The sequence below is a fragment of the Labeo rohita genome, chromosome 6 (genome assembly GCF_022985175.1).
Source record: "Labeo rohita strain BAU-BD-2019 chromosome 6, IGBB_LRoh.1.0, whole genome shotgun sequence".
Classification (NCBI taxonomy): Eukaryota; Metazoa; Chordata; class Actinopteri; order Cypriniformes; family Cyprinidae; genus Labeo; species Labeo rohita.
Genome location: NC_066874.1, coordinates 9523078 through 9541926, shown reverse-complemented (window position 1 = coordinate 9541926; position 18849 = coordinate 9523078). Strand labels below are relative to the sequence as shown.

General features: G+C 36.6%; 1 protein-coding gene across 1 annotated transcript; it reads left to right on the top strand.

Annotated features, from left to right (window-relative positions):
• The first annotated feature begins 208 nt into the window (after positions 1-208).
• mylkb (myosin light chain kinase b) lies at positions 209-18820 on the top strand. Its single transcript, XM_051112950.1, has 17 exons — positions 209-1106; positions 2458-2574; positions 2747-2812; positions 5897-5938; positions 6143-6270; positions 6912-7068; positions 8954-9259; positions 10708-10752; positions 10856-10946; positions 11063-11266; positions 11780-11997; positions 12077-12200; positions 14037-14189; positions 14443-14566; positions 14691-14781; positions 14882-15016; positions 17480-18820. The coding sequence occupies exons 1-17, from the start codon at positions 446-448 to the stop codon at positions 17704-17706; spliced, it is 2889 nt and encodes a 962-aa protein (XP_050968907.1). The 5' UTR covers positions 209-445; the 3' UTR covers positions 17707-18820.
• Positions 18821-18849: the final 29 nt, after the last annotated feature.

Here is an 18849-nt window from a genome sequence, read left to right as displayed (position 1 = left end):
GTTGATGCCCATGCACTGGAAGTGTTTTCCTAATAAGGCAATGGTGCTCCCCCCTTTGATGCCACACAGATATGAAATGTGTTCCTGTCTCCAATTAACCTATTATAGAATGGACTCTAAGCTTTTAAACAATCCAGTTCCACTCCCCACCCTCCTCTCTATTCCCATTTCTCCCCTCCCTTTTTCATTCTGGTCCAGAGGGGTTGTCCCAAGAGTGGGGAGAACAGAGAGTTGCACAGTGACTGGAAGCCGCAGACAGAGCAGGACCTCCACAAAGTCACTGGATCAGTGGGATCGTGAAGGAACGTTCATACAGCTGGACATCCGTATCCTTTTACAGCTTGAGGAACCGCAAGAACCTCCTTCCATAGAAGCTGAGCGGGACTGACAAAAGGAAATTTTCTATATTTGGTTTTAATTTGTAGAGGTTAGCAAAGAAAGCCAGATGACAGACTTTAGGGCAGCTTTAAAGTCCCGTTCGGGGCCTAAGCCAGGGTCTGAGATCAAGACAAGCACCCCAGCAAAGGTTGATTTTAGATCGTTGCTCAACAAGAAAGATGGTTCACCTAAAGCACCTGCTGCTGCCACACCACCTCCAAGCAGTGCACCTTCAGACTTCAGGTCTCTCCTGAACAAGAAGCAAGCACCCGAACCAGAGAAGACGAATGAACAGAAAACAGAACAGAATTCATCAAAAGTAGCACCCAAGACACCCCTTAAGGAAAAGCAAAGCGGCGTCAATGGCGTAAATGGTGGTGCAATTGATAAAAAGGTTAACGTAAAGGAAAACGCAACACCAGAGAAAAAACCCAGCAGCCCTGATGCAGGAACAACTGAAAAAAAGGAGAAAGCCACCCCAGAGAAGAAGACCAATGATGGAAAGGTATCAGAGACAAATGACAAAAAGGCCAAAGTTGTGAACGGAGGAGAGAAGGATGCAGGAAAGCTGCCCGTTTTCAAACAGCCCCTCAGTGACATCACTGTGGTGGATGGAGAGAGGCTGAGGTTAGAGTGTCAGGTGGCCTCTGACCCCAAAGCTGTCATCACCTGGATTCTTGATGGGAAAATTGTGAAGGCATCCAAGTTCATTGTCTTATCACAGGAAGGTATGAAAGTAGATACGTTGATCACAATTTCACAATTACAATGCGAAACACTATTGATCTTTTGATTAACAGACATTTAAATCTGACAGACAATTCGAATGAAATGTGATAACCTTGGATCTGCAGAGTTATTTAATGACGAGGACAGGTTTAAAACCTCTCTTCCTAAACTCCCTACTACTTTAGTGTTCTGAGCTATGTTGTAAATCACATGCTGAGAGGAATGATCTTAAAGCTGAGGCTGATTTATTGCCAACTGCAGCGCTCAGTGAGTGTTATCTTTGTTCTTTGTGCTCATTCACGTTAGGTTATTTGATCTGAGGGTTTAGAGTCTCTCTAACCCTTTCCACTGACATGAGAGAGAATGATGATCTGGGTTGCATTTGGAAAGTTCTGAAATAGCAGTAGAGGATTCCCTCCCAGTCTAAATCAAACAGGGATGTGATGGGTGTCCCCTACATTATCCAGTGCTTTAGGCTCTTGTTTGTTCTGGTGGATTTTATGTTTAGAAAGCAGGGGACGGATTCATCAAAATCTTTTTAAGTTTGTAAGAAATTCGTAATATCTGAGTTTCCAACTAGTTTTTTAAAAACATCTTATTTTTTTGTAACACTTTAGATTAGGGAGCACATATTCACTATTAAGAGTTCTCCCTCAGTAAACTCCTAGTTTGCTGTTTAATGGTAGTAAGTGAGGTAGTTGTTGTAGTAGTTAGATACTTGGTAGGGTTAGGCATCTAAAAAAAAATAGGGGCATGCAGAATAAGGCATTATATATATATGTGCTTTATAAGTATTAATAAACAGCCAATATGGAAGCAATATGCATGCTTATAAGCAACTAGTTAATAGTGAATAGTGTTCCTTATAATCTAAAGTGTTACCATTTTTTTCTTAAGAAGAAAATGACAAGCCTAATATTTGAAACAATCCAATAAATTCATTAAACATCACCTTTTAAGACTATTTGAAAGTTATGCTAACTTTAAGAGAATATTTACAAATCCTTTTTATCTCTAGAACAATCTAAAACTAAATAATTAGTGGTAGTCGAATCATTTGCTTAAAATTGCTTGTATATTTATGAAACTTTGGATCATATATTCCTCTTTAAATTTCAGCTTTTGAATTTATGCTTGGACATCAAGTATCCATTTTATAAGAGTAAAGCTACAATAGCTTTTTATGGTTTCATAATAGCTGGCATAAGAGATTTAGTCTTTGCAATGCATAAGCCCAGCATTTAGTTTTCAGTAACTACTAAGATTGACTACAAAACTTATTCTAAAACAATTCTGCTATGTAACGGATGATACACACTTATCATTCAGTGCCTTCTTGTTTCACATCAGGTGAAAAGTGTTCACTTACAGTCGACAAGGCTCTACCAGAGGATGAAGGACGTTACACATGTAGGGCGGAGAATGCACATGGTAAAACAGAATGTTCCTGTATGGTCACTGTGGATGGTAAGTGTCCTGTCTCCTAGGCCTCTTCTTATCCATATCATTGGAAACATAATATTTAGTGAGGGTGCAGAACCAATAACAATACTAACAGTGGAAAATTCCTCCCAGAGCTCATGTTTAAAACAAAAAGGGGAAAAATATTGTTATAATTATTTTTATTGCATTCCTCTAGATCCTTCAGACCCATCAGCAGATAAGAAGAACAGGAAGAGTTCTTCTACAACTCCCACTACAGAAAGTGAGTAAGAACACATGTTGTATGATATTTACTTGAGCTTTTAGTTTATTTTTAAGGATAAAAAATTGTTAATCTGTTACTCAACCTCATGTAATTTCCAAAATGTGTTCATCAACGTGTCTTCCATTTGTGGAACATAAAAAGAGACGCTTTGAAGAATATTCATGCTGCTCTCTTCCATATAATTAAAGTGTATGGAGACCAAGCTCCACAAATTATACATAGAAGTAGTTCACAAAATTCATGGGGCCAGATTTACTAAACAGGGCAAATTAGCATTAGAGCGCAATTCCATAAAAGCACCAATGGGACGGGGAAATCCTGTGTGTGATTTATTGACAATGCACACATTAAAGAACATAGATGGAGCCCGATCATTTTCACAATGACCAGCGCAATCTACCAAGAGCAGCGCAAATTAACGCCCGCTTTAAGACATGCTTTTTTGGCACATTTCATTTTAATACTCTCCTCCCATAAATTTTGCGTCTGACAGGGAAACTCCTACAAACGCATATTCAATAAGGTCAGGCACAAAAATAACTGTGTCCACGCCTTTACAGAGGTAATTTTTCATTGCGCGTCTTTAGTAAATCCTGACAGTATTATTTTAACGTCAAAATACGGTTTGCGCTGCCGCAAGCTGTTAGTAAATCTGTCCCATGGACTATATTCCAAGTCTTCATGATCAGCATAGACATTAAGAGTATGAAAAGAGTATGTTGAACATAAAAGAAGATATTTTAAAGAATGCTAGTAATCAAATAGTTGATGGTCCCCATTTACTTCCATAGTATTGCTTCCTTACTATGGAAGCCAATGGGGACCAACAACTGTTTGGTTCTTTAAAATCCTTCAAAATATCTTCTTTTGTGTTCAACACGAAAAACTTATACAGGTTTGGAATGACATGAGGGTGAATAAAATATGAATTAAAATTTTTGGGTGAACTATTCCTTTAAAGGAAAGTCAAGTAAAGTCAGGTCATATAGTCGCATTTATCAAATTAGAGTGATAATACACTTCAAATTTTGTGATGATACAACCAGTTGAGATATTCAGTTTAGTATATATTGGCCTATACTTATATGTATGTGGATAAATGTGAATATACATGCAGACAAATTTGGACATATACTTCCAACTTTATATAAAGAGCTGGTTGATAAAATAGAATAAATAAACATTTATTTATATATAGGAATCCATTGTTCATATTCAAAATTTTGTCTACAGCTAACATTTACAACAAATATTCAGTCTTGGCATGTTGTAAATAGGCCATGTGTTTGCTTTACCCCTCTTTGAAGCAGTGAATATTTTAGCAACTTCAATAATACACAATTAATGTCCATTTTCTCCTTGTTTTTGTCCTTAATCATCTGGGACAGCTGGCAAAAACATTTAGTCCTTAATTCTGCTGCTTAACATTTAATCCTAATTTCCTTTCAAAAATATTTGTTATGTGAGACCTGACAGATAGGAACAATGGTCATCACGCGCACTCTATATAGAGGATTTCCATCCCACGGTATCTGATGGCAGATTGTATCTATAGTGCTCAAATGGTTTGCCTCTTTGTTTTTGTTCCAGCTTTTAACACAATGGTCACACTAGATCCAACATTTTAATCCGTGTGATCACGATAGAGTAGAAAATAAACTCAGCCGATAGTGTTTTGGAAGAATAGACAACCAGTTGTACTGCTGCATTTGTTCTTCTAGTATTTCATAAGCATAGCAGCCTCTAGGACAGCTAAGTGGCTCACTTTTACATTGCAGTTATGTTCTTAACAAACACTGTCAAAGTGATTTACAATTTACTGCACGAAAAGCACGTTCCTGGCAAATACCAAAAGAGAGAACATTGTATTCCCACAGTGCTTGTGGAAAATGTTCAGGTGTGTCCAAGCACAGGAGAGAAAATGAAAGATAGTAAAGAAGCAATTGAAGACGAAGAGAAGGCCTAAAATGGTAGACTTCTGTGAGCTGAAACACATAAAGATCTGTCTGTCCTCTCTGTTTTCCTCACCCCTGTTCTCCCCCCTTTCTCAGTCTCTCTGTTTGGACTATGCTGGAGTATTAGTAGGGTTTACATGTTGCATTGTTTCTTGACGGCGATCAAACCTTAAATAAATAGTGGGGAGAGAGAGACACTGCTTCCTGGATGTTGGAGACCCTATATTTAGCATGCCCATATAAGGGGAATTCCAGCAAGACACATTGTCCACACAGACACTCGCTCCCTGGATGCTGATCAGGAGCGGCAGTTTCCTAAGAACTTCTGTCAGTTCTCAGATGTGGCCATCAATTAAAACTGACTAGTCCTTTCCTATGACATTGTGCAAAATGAATCTTAATGATGTCAGCAGAGCTGATTAGTGAATTGTTTAACAATGTGGAATAGAGAGTATATTATTTATCAATTTAAAATGGGAGGAATAAAAAATGTACACTACCAGGTAAAGGTTTTCAGACAGTAAGATTTCTAATGTTTTTTTTTTTTTTTTTTTAATTATAGGAATTAATACTTTGGCAGTGATGCTAAAGACATTTATAATGTACAAAAGATTTTTCAGATAAATGCTGTTCTTCTGAACTTTCTATTCATACAAAAACTTAATGTTTTCAACATAATAATAATAATAATAATAATAATATATGTTTTTGAGCGGCAAATCAGAATATTAGAATGATTTCTGAAGGATCGTGTGACTAGTAATGATGTTAAAAAATCAGCTTTGAAATCACAGAAATAAATTACATTTTAAAATATGTTAAAATATAAATTTAAAATATGTTCAAAGTAGTTATTTTACATAGTAAAAATATTTAAAATTTTACTGTTTTTGCTGTACTTTGGATCAAATAAATGCAGGCTTGGTGAGCAGAAGAGACTTCTGTAGAAAACATTAAAAATCTTACTGTTTAAAAACTTTTGACTGTAAATGACATAATTTTCATCTTTTGCTAAACGGTCTCTTTTAATGAAATGTTTATTTTAATAAATACACAAATGTGTCTCTCTAAAGATACAGTAGATGCTATATATTTTACATCAATACATTTTCTATATCTTCTGCAGATGAAGCCAGAATAAAGAAGAAACCAGCTCCTGCAAAACAGAGTAAGATTACCCTCCCATCTTTTACATAACCATACAAGGTCTAAGGAATATTTGACCTGGAGGCCATGTGCAGAGACATGTTTTTGTGTGATAAGCTATCTTGCACAATTCTGATGGTACACAGCCAGAAAGAGAAAATATGGAATAATTATTTTCCATGAGAGTGTTGAATATGAACCCATGTTTGTTTGTGATGCCATGCAGGTTCTCCGCCTCAGTTTCTGCAGTTCCCTGGAGATCAGAAGATCAGGGCAGGAGAGAAAGTGGAGCTGTTGGGGAACTTTGGAGGGGCGGCACCAATAACTTGCTCCTGGCTCAAATTTAAAAAGCCGGTAGGATAAGAACAGAGAGTTTGTAAAATCGTAAAAAGAGGCCATTGGTTTCCAAACCTTTTGAAATAAAGGCAGTTATTTACAGTGTGAGCACAGAGCTTCCACAGAGCACAAATACTTATTATAATACTTAATATAATTAATATAAATACTTGTATAAAACATATGCAAACTGAACATCTGCTACTGTTAATGTAGATTGACAATTATTTAATAAAGAAGTTTGCATTATACCCCACTTGTTAACTTTAACTCACTTCCGATGGAGACTTGCCCCTCTCACGCTGTGAGCAGACTCGCATTGTTTGTGTCATTAGCATGTGATTGATTTATGTGATTCATCAAGTTCAGAGACCACTGATTGATGCATTGCTGATTAATTGGAGCATCCATAGTACAAAACACTTCAACTGATACGTTAATGTTTAAAATGAAGCAGAGATTATGCGGAACTTAGTTTGGGAACCAATGTTGGATTATATGTGATTATATATGGTGAAACAAGAGTGTGAAGGTGATGTGGCTGTTGCCATCTGTGGTTTTTACATGTTGCTTCCTAGAAATTAGGAAGACAAAAAAAAAAAATTTACTGGATAATTCTATATTATATACTTAGATACACTGTATACTCTTCTGTTTAGATCCAGCCAGGAAATGGGGGCATTTCCATTGAGACCACAGAGAACAGCAGTAAGCTGACAATCGCAGCAAGTGACCAGGATCACTGTGGTTGCTACACTCTCGAACTGCAGAATAAATTTGGTACCAAGCAGGCCTCACTCAACCTCACCATTGTAGGTATGGGAATAAGCAAAGAGAGGAAGTGACAAACAGTGAGAAGCAGAGAGGAGAAAGATGGGCTTATGAGAGATTTTTTTTATGAGATTATTTTTTTGTTGTTGTTGCTTTTTTTTTTTTTTTTTAATTTTGGGTTTGGTCACTTATTTCTACACAGTCCCACTAAAAATGATGTTAGGCTGTCTCCAATTAAAGGGATAGTTCACCCAACAGTGCAAACTCTGTCCCTCATGTAGTTCCAAACCTGAATGCGCTTCTTTTTCTACCGAACACAAAAGAGAAGAAAGCTGGTAGCCAAACAATTTCAATTCCCATTGAATTCTATTGTATTTTTGTCCATATGTAAATGGAAACTGTATGGTTACCAAAATATCTTCTTTTACATTCCACAGAAGAAGAAAAAAATCATACAACGTTGTAAATTATAACAAAACCTGGGTGGACTATCCCTTAAATGTCAGCAGTAAGAAAAAATGTCAGCCCTTGTGAAAAAAACAGCATATGCTGGTAGGTATTTTTTGATGCTAGGATGCTAGTTAGGTATGTTTTGATGCTGGTTTATGCTGGTCCTTAGCTGGTCATGTTGCTGGGCAAGGACCAGCATAAACCAGCAATGGACCAGCTTAAACCAGCATCAAGACATACCTAACCAGCATTCCAGCATCAAAAAATATGCTACAAGCTAAGGACCAGCTTAAACCAGCATAAACCAGCTAAGAACCAGCTTAAACCAGCTTTAAAACATACCTAACCAGCATCCCAGCATTAAAATATACGTACCAGCATATGCTGGTTTTTATATCAGGGAGGGGTCACCAGACTGGAAGTTTTAAGTATACCTAACAAGACTTTGATTGGCTAGTTCAGGTGTATTTGATTAGGGATGGAGCTAATAAAACGGAGACTAGCGGTAGGTGCTGTGCAGGTAAACCTCACTCCCCTGATCTCAAGAGGTGCTGATGCTAGAGGCTGCAGTCTTTAGCTTCCTTGTTAGTGGAGACCCGCTTGTAGCGGTGTGTGAGTAGGACCCAGGGAGAGGGGTTGCACTAAACTCCGCAGGACACCAGCCATCCAGGACCAAGTTTGGTGACCACTGAGATATGTGTTTATTAGCATTTTAGCATTTTGATAAAACATTTTAAAGGTGACCCATTTTTGCAATGTGCAGTATAAGTCTCAGGTGTCACCAGAATGTGTCTGTGAAGTTTCTGTGAAATACTGCACAGATCATTTATTCCATCATTTTGAAAAAGCCTATTTTGAGTGGAAGCAGAAACACAGTTTTCGTGCATGTCTTTTTAAATACAAATGAGCTCCCCGTCCCCTTTTCCAGCTGGTAAATCAGATACTCTGCCAAAACTTTTTTTAAGACTTATACTATTTTCTAACTAAACTAAGTTCTCTTTCATGTTTTATTGCACTTGAACTGTCAAGTACAAACAGGTTTATGTTAAAACACACAGGAGTTACAAAAATGTCTGTGAAGGTAAACAGCTGGGAAAGAAATCGCTTGTTTATATTAGATCTATGTGGCAGCAGAGTAAGTTAATATACACAGTAAATAAATCAATAAATCCACTGCTCTCTTGTCTCCTCTGTGGCTGGGACTATGCTATGGGGGAGCAAAATCTGAGCTGCTCGTTTTTTTACATGCTTGCAGAGAAAGGCTTACCAAAACAAAGTTACTGGGTTGTACTTTTTCACCTATTCTGTGTTGATAGATGCACCAGGAGCATGTTTATAGCACTTAAACAAGAGAAAAGTCAGCTTTTCATGATATGTCCTCTCTAACAAAAAGCATTTTTACTAGTAGTCTACCTATTTTTCGATGCATCGCTTTCTATAAAACTACTGCTGACCTGTCCAATGTAAATCTGTGTCCCAGATAAGCCAGATCCCCCAGCTGGCATCCCTGCTGCTTCTGACATCCGCAAGTCTTCACTCACCCTCTCCTGGTATGGCCCCACTTACGATGGAGGCAGCATCGTCCAGTCCTACAACCTGGAGATCTGGAACTCAGTCGACGACACATGGGCTGACCTCACCTCCTGTAACAGCACCTCATACCACGTTCAGAACCTTCTCACCGACCGTCAGTATAAGTTCCGCGTTCGAGCTGTTAATGTGTATGGAGTTGGAGAGCCCAGTGCAGAATCTGAGCCCATTCAAGTGGGAGTGGAGGAGGTAACAGGTAAGAAAGAACATCGATTTAATACTGAGATACATTCAAAGCAAATTACAAATTAGGAGCAATCAAAACCAACAACAGAGCAATAATATGTATCTAATATGTATAGTAATATGCAGTACACATAGCAAGTTTTTTTTATATAGTAAATGAAAAGAAAACAAGTAGATAGAATACAAAAAGAATAGAGAAGGCTAGTGTTAAAGGGTCGTTTTTATAATAAATAAAAAGAAAACAAGTAGACAGAATAGAAAAAGAACAGAAAACTGGTGTTAGATGGTCAGTTTTTGTTATTATTTTTTTTAAGTAAAAAGAAACAAGTAGTTAGAATAGAAATAAAATAGAGTGGAAGTGTTAGTGGGTCAAGTTTTTAAAATAAAAAGAAAACAAGTAGATTAAATAGAAATAGAACAGAGAGTGATATGAGAGTGATATTCTGATTCTGTTGATTGAGAAAGTCAGAGGGGTCCAAAAGTCTGAAGCCACTTGTGAAAATGCCTATATTGCATTATTTTATGAAAAAAATACAAACATTTTCATGACAAACTATGTTATCATCATTAGAGTTTTAATGAAAAGTTAAAAAAGTACACAGAATTTTCAGAATATCTCCTGACTTTCTGGCAACTTCCCTCAAACTGGTATAAACTCTACAAGTTTTAGAATATGATATGCAAAAATTAATATTATCGATATTATACAATATTTTATTGAATGTAATGTATCAAATATATTCATTTTCAATCAAATTTCTTAGATTATTTTAGATATATGTTACATCAACATTATTATCTATATTATATGATCAATAATATACAAAATAAGGTATCAAATGCATTGTATTGTATATTATATCAATATTATATGAAATGTAATGTATGAAATATATAAATGCATTTTATACCTCACATTTCACATATTATGAGATCATTATAATATATACAGGGAATTATAGATAAGTACATACACACACATACAAAATTGAAATTAAAATTAAAATCAAATTAAATATATATACACATATATATAGTTTTTTCAGTCAAGATTTTTAATGTTTTTTAAAGAAGTAATGATGCTGAAAATGTATCTTTGATCACAAGAATAAATTACATTTTAAAATATATTTAAATAGAAAGCAGTTTTTTAAATACTTAAAATATTTTTCAACTTAAACTTTTGCTGTATTTTGTATCAGATAAACGCAGGCTTTAAAAAACATCAAAACTCTTACTGTTAAAAAACTTACTGTTAGTTGCCAGTTTTTGTTCAGGTTTATTTAAATGTGTGTGTGTATATATATATATATATATATATATTTATATATATATATATATATATATATATATATTTACTGTGGCCTCAGACTACTGAACTCCAAAAAGTATAAATGTAATGAGCTGATGCACTACTTAAAATCTAAGCCTTTTAAAAACATACATATTTTTCTCCAGTGAAAAAGGAAGAGGAGGAAGTTGGAGCCGCTGTGTCCGATGATGGTATGAAGTTCAAAGCAATTAGCCCACTATTCCATCCCTCCTGAGAGTTTGCTAGCATGACTCCCACAGTGTCAATCTGATACATATCCTCTTCATTTCACAGATGAGGAGAAGGAGCCAGAATATAGAGATGTGGTCGTTAAGAAAGACTGTAGCGTTAAGGATTACTATGATATAGAGGACCGCTTAGGAACGTAAGAGATGCATGCGTTATATCCATCATCAACATGATCAATATAACGTACCATTTTGGATTAACTGCACCAGATGTTTCTTCCAATTCTGATTGTCTTTCTCCTATCTCAACAAGGGGGAAATTTGGTCAGGTCTTCAAACTCGTAGAAAAGTCCACCAAGAAGGTATGGGCAGGGAAGTTCATCAAGGCATTCTCACAGAAGGAAAAAGACAACGTGAGGCAGGAGATTGGCATTATGAATAGCCTCCACCACCCCAAACTGGTCCAGTGTGTGGATGCCTTTGAGGGAAAATCGGACATGGTCATGGTAATGGAAATGTGAGTCTCTGTCTTCTGTCCTCCAAGCAGAAGACTAACATGATGTAGATGCTAGAAAGAAAAGTTCGAGTTTGTGAGCGATGATCACATTAGGTCACTTTGGTGAACCAATCTTGTGTTCCCTGAACAGCCTGTTGTGTTTGTTAGTTTTTTTTTTTAACAGCTTTAAATCATTCCACCAGTTTAGCTTTTTATGGTTAGAGTGGAATGTAAAATCAAGCACCCTATGATGGGAGAAGTGCGTGTCACATGTCCTTATATAGTGAGATGGAGAAACAGGGAGGTGGGGAGAAGAAAGCATGGATGCTGTCTGCTTCAGCTTGGCAGCCATGATGGAAAATAGCCCAGAATTAAATCTCCCCTGACTGTAAGAGAATTGTTTAGCACTCCAGGCACAGACACTGTTCATATGCTTGTAAACCATAACAGCATAAACAGCTCTAATGCATTGAGATTGCAGTCTGACAGTGATTGGTTAGCGTCGCTTAACGATAACGTCACTGTGGTCCCCAGGATTTCTGGCGGTGAGCTGTTTGAGCGAATCGTCGATGAGGATTTCGAGCTGACTGAGCGAGAGGTGATTAAGTACATGCTGCAGATCATCGATGGAGTGCAGTTTATCCACAAGCAGGGAATTGTCCACTTGGATCTCAAACCTGAGAACATCATGTGCATCAACAAGACGGGAAGCAAGATCAAGCTCATTGACTTCGGACTTGCTCGAAGGCTAGGTAAACAAGTGTAAACAACTGAAAATACAAACTGAGTCTGTTTTCTTGCCTCTGAGTTCTAATTTTTCAAGTTTTTTAGAGGATTCTGGCTCTCTGAAGGTTCTGTTTGGAACTCCTGAGTTTGTAGCTCCTGAGGTGATCAACTACGAGGCCATCAGCTACCCAACAGACATGTGGAGTATTGGCGTCATCTGTTACATTCTGTGAGTGATAAATCAGCATCTCAGCTACGTCAGTATCACTCCTCCAACAGTCGCTAACATCCGTGGCACGTAAAGACAAAGTAATCAATGCTGAGGAGTGAAAACATTTCCTTTTAAGGCCATATTTGTTTTCAGACAACTCGCTTTCCAAGCTTGCTTTTTCAATTTATCATATAAACACATTTTTGATTCCTTGGAGGTAGAGTATAAATATTTAACTGACCTGTGTCAGTTACTTTTATCTATAGGTTAAAAGAGGCTAATAGGCCCCTGTGGTAAAAAGACGATTTTGATTTGATCTTTTTTGCAAAACAGCAGTTAAAAAAAATACTTACCTAAACATCTTTTTGTTGCATTGCAGTCCAAAACTGTACTGATCAAACTTGATTTATCCCTAAACTAGATATTTAGCAGTTATTTTTTACAAAATACACACTTAATTGAATATGTTACACCATAATCAATAAATATGAGTATATACAGAATATATACACTACCATTCCAAAGTTTGGTATTATTAATATTTTTAAAGAAGTCTTTAAATATATATATATATATTTGATCAAAAGTACAGTTAAAAATGTAATACTGTGAAACATTACTGACATCTCCACTTATTCTTCAACGCGGAAGTAAGGTTATGGACAAGACTTACGGTTCATTAACCGCTATAGGGAAATAGCGAGAAGAATAACAATGTGCAGTAAATGGTAAAACTGTTTGCACTACAAACCCGTGTGTTCATAATTAAGATAATACATTATATGCTAACACACCAATTTGCAATTTCAGGCAGAAAAATTTGCTGTTTTTTACAGCTAAAAATAGCTGGACACAGATAAGCCAGACCCATAAAATTTACAAATGGCCGATATATCAGCAAATAGCTGATTTCTATTTTTTAAATGTAATTTATTCCTGTGAAAAAAATGAATTTGCAGCAGCTCCAGTCTTAAGTATTAGATGATCCTTCAGAAACCATTCTAATATGCTGATTTGGTGCTTAAGTAATATTCCATTTATTTAATTATTTATTTATGCATTGCTACATAATTATTTGTGGAAACTGATATTTTTTAAATGATTCTTTGACAAATATATATATATATATATAAAACAGCATTCATTTGAAATAGATTTAAAAATCTTGGTCAATTTAGTGCATCCTTGCTGAATTATTATTTTTTAAATAAATTAATATTCATATTAATTTATTTAAAAAATCTTATTGACCCCAAATTTTTGTATGACAGTCTATTTTTTAATCTCATATGTGACCCTGGACCACAAAACCAGTCTTAAATAGCATGGGTATGTTTGTAACGATCGCCAAAAATACATTGTATGGGTCAGAGTTATCTATTTTTTCTTTTATGCCAAAAATCATTAGGATATTAAGTAAGAGTTGTTCCATAAAGATCTTTTGTAAATTTCCTACTGTAAATATATCAAAACTTAATTTTTGATTAGTAATATGCTTTGCTCAGAACTTCATTTGGACAAATTTAAAGGTGATTTTCTCAATATTTTGATTTTTTTGCACCCTCAGATACCAGATTTTTAAAAAGCTGTATCTCAGCCAACTATTGTCTTATCCTAACAAACTATACATCAATGGAAATATTATTTATTTAACTTTCAGATTATGTATTAATCTCAATTTCAGGAAATTAACCCTTATGACTGGTTTTGTGGTCTAGAGTCACATATGTCTTAGGACCAGAAACTGAAATATATATATATATATCTGCTTTAACCAATGTTTGAATTTTGGTTGAATGTGCAGTAACAAAATCAAAATTATTGGCTAATACCCTTCCTTTTGTTTATCCTCAGTGTCAGTGGTCTTTCTCCATTCATGGGAGATAATGACAATGAAACCCTTTCCAATGTCACCTCAGCCACCTGGGATTTTGAGGATGAGGCGTTTGATGAGATTTCAGATCAGGCCAAAGACTTCATCAGCAGTCTCCTAAAAAAGGACATGAAGTAAGATGAAAGCATATCAGAAACTTTAGCATTTTTATGGAAATACCAACATTGTTCCAAGTACTCCAATCACATACCTTTGTAGAGCACTCTTTAGATGCACAGGAAGCGCATTTCTTGAACAGCACATCTTGAGTTCTTGGCAATTGTAAAAGGAGGGTGTAATTAGCAAAGTAAATTATCGCTTAGTTCATTCTTAATGTTGAGAAGAGGATTTTAAGCCTGTTTTGACCCTATAAATGCCATGCTGTAGGGCCAGACTGACCTGCGCTCAGTGTTTAGAGCACTCTTGGCTCAAACAGGACACCAAAAATATGGAGGCTAAACAACTGTCCAAAGAGAGGATGAAGAAGTACATCCTGAGACGCCGCTGGCAGGTGAGAGCACTGGCATTTATTTTAATTTATTTGTTAGGCAAAGAATTAATTTATGAGTTGCATGAGAAACTTTCTTGGTGGAAGGGGCAGAGCTTAGTATTCACGTTTGTGAGTATCTATGCAGAAAACAGGGAATGCGGTGCGAGCCATCTCTAGGTTCAGCTCTATGGGAATGTTAGGAGGAGTCGGCCCAAAGAAAAGTTCTCCAACTGATGGTAATAAGACCATTTATTAATACTGATCATGAACATTGCATATTAAATATCATATATATTAAAATACTGATTGCATATAAATGAATGTGTGTGTTTTTAGAAGAGCCTCCTGCACCGTTCCTTGAGAGTATGGAGGATGAAACCCGCACCCCTGTGGCCCCCAGCTTCTCCTCTGTCATACAGGATGTAGAAGTGGTGGAAGGCAGTGCTGCCCGCTTTGACTGCAAGATTGAGGGTAATGACCTTTGACCTTGGAGGCTTTTATACTTATAGGGACAGATTTACTTAACAGGGCAAATTAGCGCGAGAGTGTAATCCCATAAAAGCGCAGATGGGAGTGGAAAGTTCCGCAGATGATCTAATGACAATGTGCAAAATAGGCCTTGGACACACTAGATGATTTTCAAATCTTTGGCCTTATAATACTCTGAATGCACACACCCGATTGTTTGGGGGTGCAAATCGGGCTTAAAGAGGTCATACAATTGATTTTTTAAATTATTTTAATATGTTCCTTGGGGTTTACTTTTCTAAAGTTTTCTAAAGTTTTTTTTCAACTCTCATTCTGACCCTACCTGTTTTAAGGGGCTGGTCCTTAAAAGGGGCTGGTCCTTGAAAGCTTGTCAGAAAGCTGTTATGATTGGCTAAGGTCATTTTATAGGAAAACTATACTATTGTATACTATTGTATAGTATCAATGATAAACATGCTAAAAACAAAGAAGACAGACAAAGATTTATAAAACAATTTACTTACAGTTTGCGATGCAGCTGCAGTCAGATCTAGTATCGCTTCATCTTTCCTTGCGAACTCTGCATGACACTGTACCCCATTTACAAAACAAAATGCTCTGATCAATCCTCACACATGATCTGGGATGCCATTAAAAATAAACGATCCACTTGCTCCTTACGCTGGGATCCTCACACATGGTAGTACTCACACCGCTCAGTACAATGTGACCAAGGCTCACCCTAATCAGTCTGACGGGGGCGCTACAGCGAATAAAAGTACAAAATTGCTCATAACTCCTAAACGTCAGTCGCAGGCTCAAGTGTCTTATGCAGTTGGAACCCTTGGCTCACGCCGGACAAAATGCATGCCTCAGATTTGATCATTTTTTTTAAAATCCTACTTTTGCGAACTAGTTCTAGGTTTTTTGCCCAATCGAACCAAACCAGTGCAGAAAGGTTCTATGGAGAGTGAATATCAATAATTATATTAAAAAAGTTGACTTTCAATTTTCAAATGCCTATAAATCCTGAACGGAATGACATATCTCCTACGCATATGTAAGAGCTGAATCTGAGGTCCAAAGGAAAAAATTGCGGAGCTTGGCCACTTGCTGGCACTATAAGGAAAAAAACATAAAAATGGCTATAACTGCGCAACCTTTTGTCCTATCAACATGAAAATTGGTGTGCGCAGTTTTGGTGCCATAAGTGTCTACAAGGACATTTGCGTATCTCAAAACTCATGGCCGCCACTAGCTGACAAAGTTTGAACAGCTGTTAGACAAGGTTAACAGAGGCCGATCGTAATGAAACTCGGTGGGCCTGTTCCGACTCACGGCTCCGAAGGTATGAGAGAAATTTGAAAGAAATCGGCCACTAGGGGGTATATTACATTTTTCAAGGTAACGATTGTATGATATTCATATCATATGATTGAACTCCTCAATCCAGACAACTTTGACTCTAGAACCACCGCTGTCAGTCAAATTGTGCGTTAAATGATTGAGAAAATGTAAAAAACCTACTTTTGCATACTAGTCTTAGGCTTTCTGGAATCTGGAAAAAAAACACTGCAGTACAATTCTCTAGACTCTCTAGGCCAATAATTATAAAAAAAATGTTGAAATTTACCCTTTGGGAAGCTATAACGGGATTATTTAGAAAAGAGGCCTGTCCAAATTTACCCCGAACCCTATAAAGTCAAAGGAAAACTCAAAACTTCACGAAACCTGCCGAGCACATGCAACAGGTGATTCTAAACAAGTATGCAAAGTTTTAAGGGGATCAGACCACAGCTGCCACTATAACAGTCATAAATGTTAAAAAAAAACTTACCATATTTCTATGGTAAATTACCTGGATTTGCCAAATATGATTTTTTAATCATTGATTTAGGTTGTTACAGGCTTGCTAAATAATATGTATATAATAATATGTCTTTTTCCTAATACGCTTAATCGCTGCTTGCAGCTATATTTTCTATTTGCATTTGAAGCGACGTGACATTTGCATTCAGCTTGTCAGCTTTTAAGCAACGCCAGTGGGTGGGGCCTATGGTGAGAAGATGACTACTCGTTGATGCCTTGCTCTGGAGGCGGTGTTTATGCAAATGCTTGTGCCTGGATGATGTCATCTTGCACCTCCGATCCAAACAAGCCACTTTTGGAGCTTGATTAAATAAATACTTTGTTTATAGTGAGGAGGACGTTTTGAGCTATGAAACGTGCAGGATGTTTTAATGTTACAAAGACCTCTTATATGCCAAAAGATCAAGGCAAATTTGATTTCTCATTTCATGACCTTTTTGACATCGGCCTTAAAATCTTCAAGTGTTAATCATTGGTTAATCATTGGTATACCAAAGGTAAATGACTGTTGTTGTGTGGTCCACTTGCATTTGCATTAAATTTTTAACAGTGTTTTTTGATTTATGACCGATTTATTGTGTTTTTCTGAACACAAAGGCTACCCAGACCCTGACATTGTGTGGTACAAGGACGACCAGCCTATTAAGGAGACACGACACTTCCAGATTGACTATGAAGAGGATGGCCACTGTAGCCTGGTGATCTCAGAGGTTTGTCCTGATGATGATGCCAAGTACACCTGCAAAGCCGTCAACAGCCTGGGAGAAGCCACCTGTACCGCTGAACTGATGGTGGAGTTTATGCAGGAGGAGGAAGGAGGGTGAAGCTGAAGCTGAAGCTGAAGCTGAAGGAGAGGAAGAGGATTAAATAATGTTGGAAACACAAGTGAAGGACGATGTGAGATAGAGGAGGAGAGCGAATAAATACCACAGGAACTATGAATATCTTAAAGATTTTACACAATTTCAATTCTTCTTTTTTACACCATCTGCATATTTCTTCTTACTGCCTAGAATAGTTTGGAAAGAGCACCTGTTTTGGGTAAAACTGCTTGCCAAGATAAAAGACATTCCAGCTTGTGCTGTTCTGTCCAGACAATTATCCCAACTGGTTTACCAAAAGGGACTACAAAACTAAATGTGACAGCCTGTATAGCAACCCACTGATGCAATGAAAAAATCCACCACTTGTTTTATGATACTGATAAGTCAGTATACATTTGTGTGCACATTTGAAATTTTAGCTTTGCACTGCAGTGCAATCTAGTGGTACAAACACGACAGTGCTTCTTCAAATAACACTAGTCCAGTCTAATATAGTGTCAGAATCAATTTAAATACTGTTGGAGACCTTACTGTATGAAGATATTAACTTTTTTTGTTTTATGAACTATTTTTCTGCATTTTTAAAATCTAATGATTATATTATTGTTTTATTTAATAGTTATAAGAATTTTTGTTGCTAAATGATTGAATGTAGTTAATTCAGTCATTTAGAAACTGTAGCTGATAGAAGAAAGTGCCCAGCATTAGACTCCTGAAATATGAAGAACTGTCTGTGCTGTTTGCCCTTTTTGAGTTAATTCACTTGCATGACAAAGCAATGAGGTGAACTTTGTGCAGCAACCTGCAATACAACCCCTCATATGATATTTATAAACCCCGTACAGGCTTCTGCTGCTGTTGAGTGTCTGCACTATTCTCTGAGAATGAATTAGTCATAGAATTAAAACTCAGAGCTGTTTTGTCTTATCTTTTGATTTTTCACTTAACATATAATGCTTTAAATTTCCCATCACATAAGAAGTAGAGTATTAAAACTTATAACAGAAATCAACAAATCTAAGTGACCCTGTATGTTAGTTTGTTTGTTTTTTTTCAGCATAATTGGCAGTGATTTTCTGAACAATGGACATATAAATAAAGTGTTTCCCTTCTGTGCCTTTGTGATATTTATGTTGTTTGTTT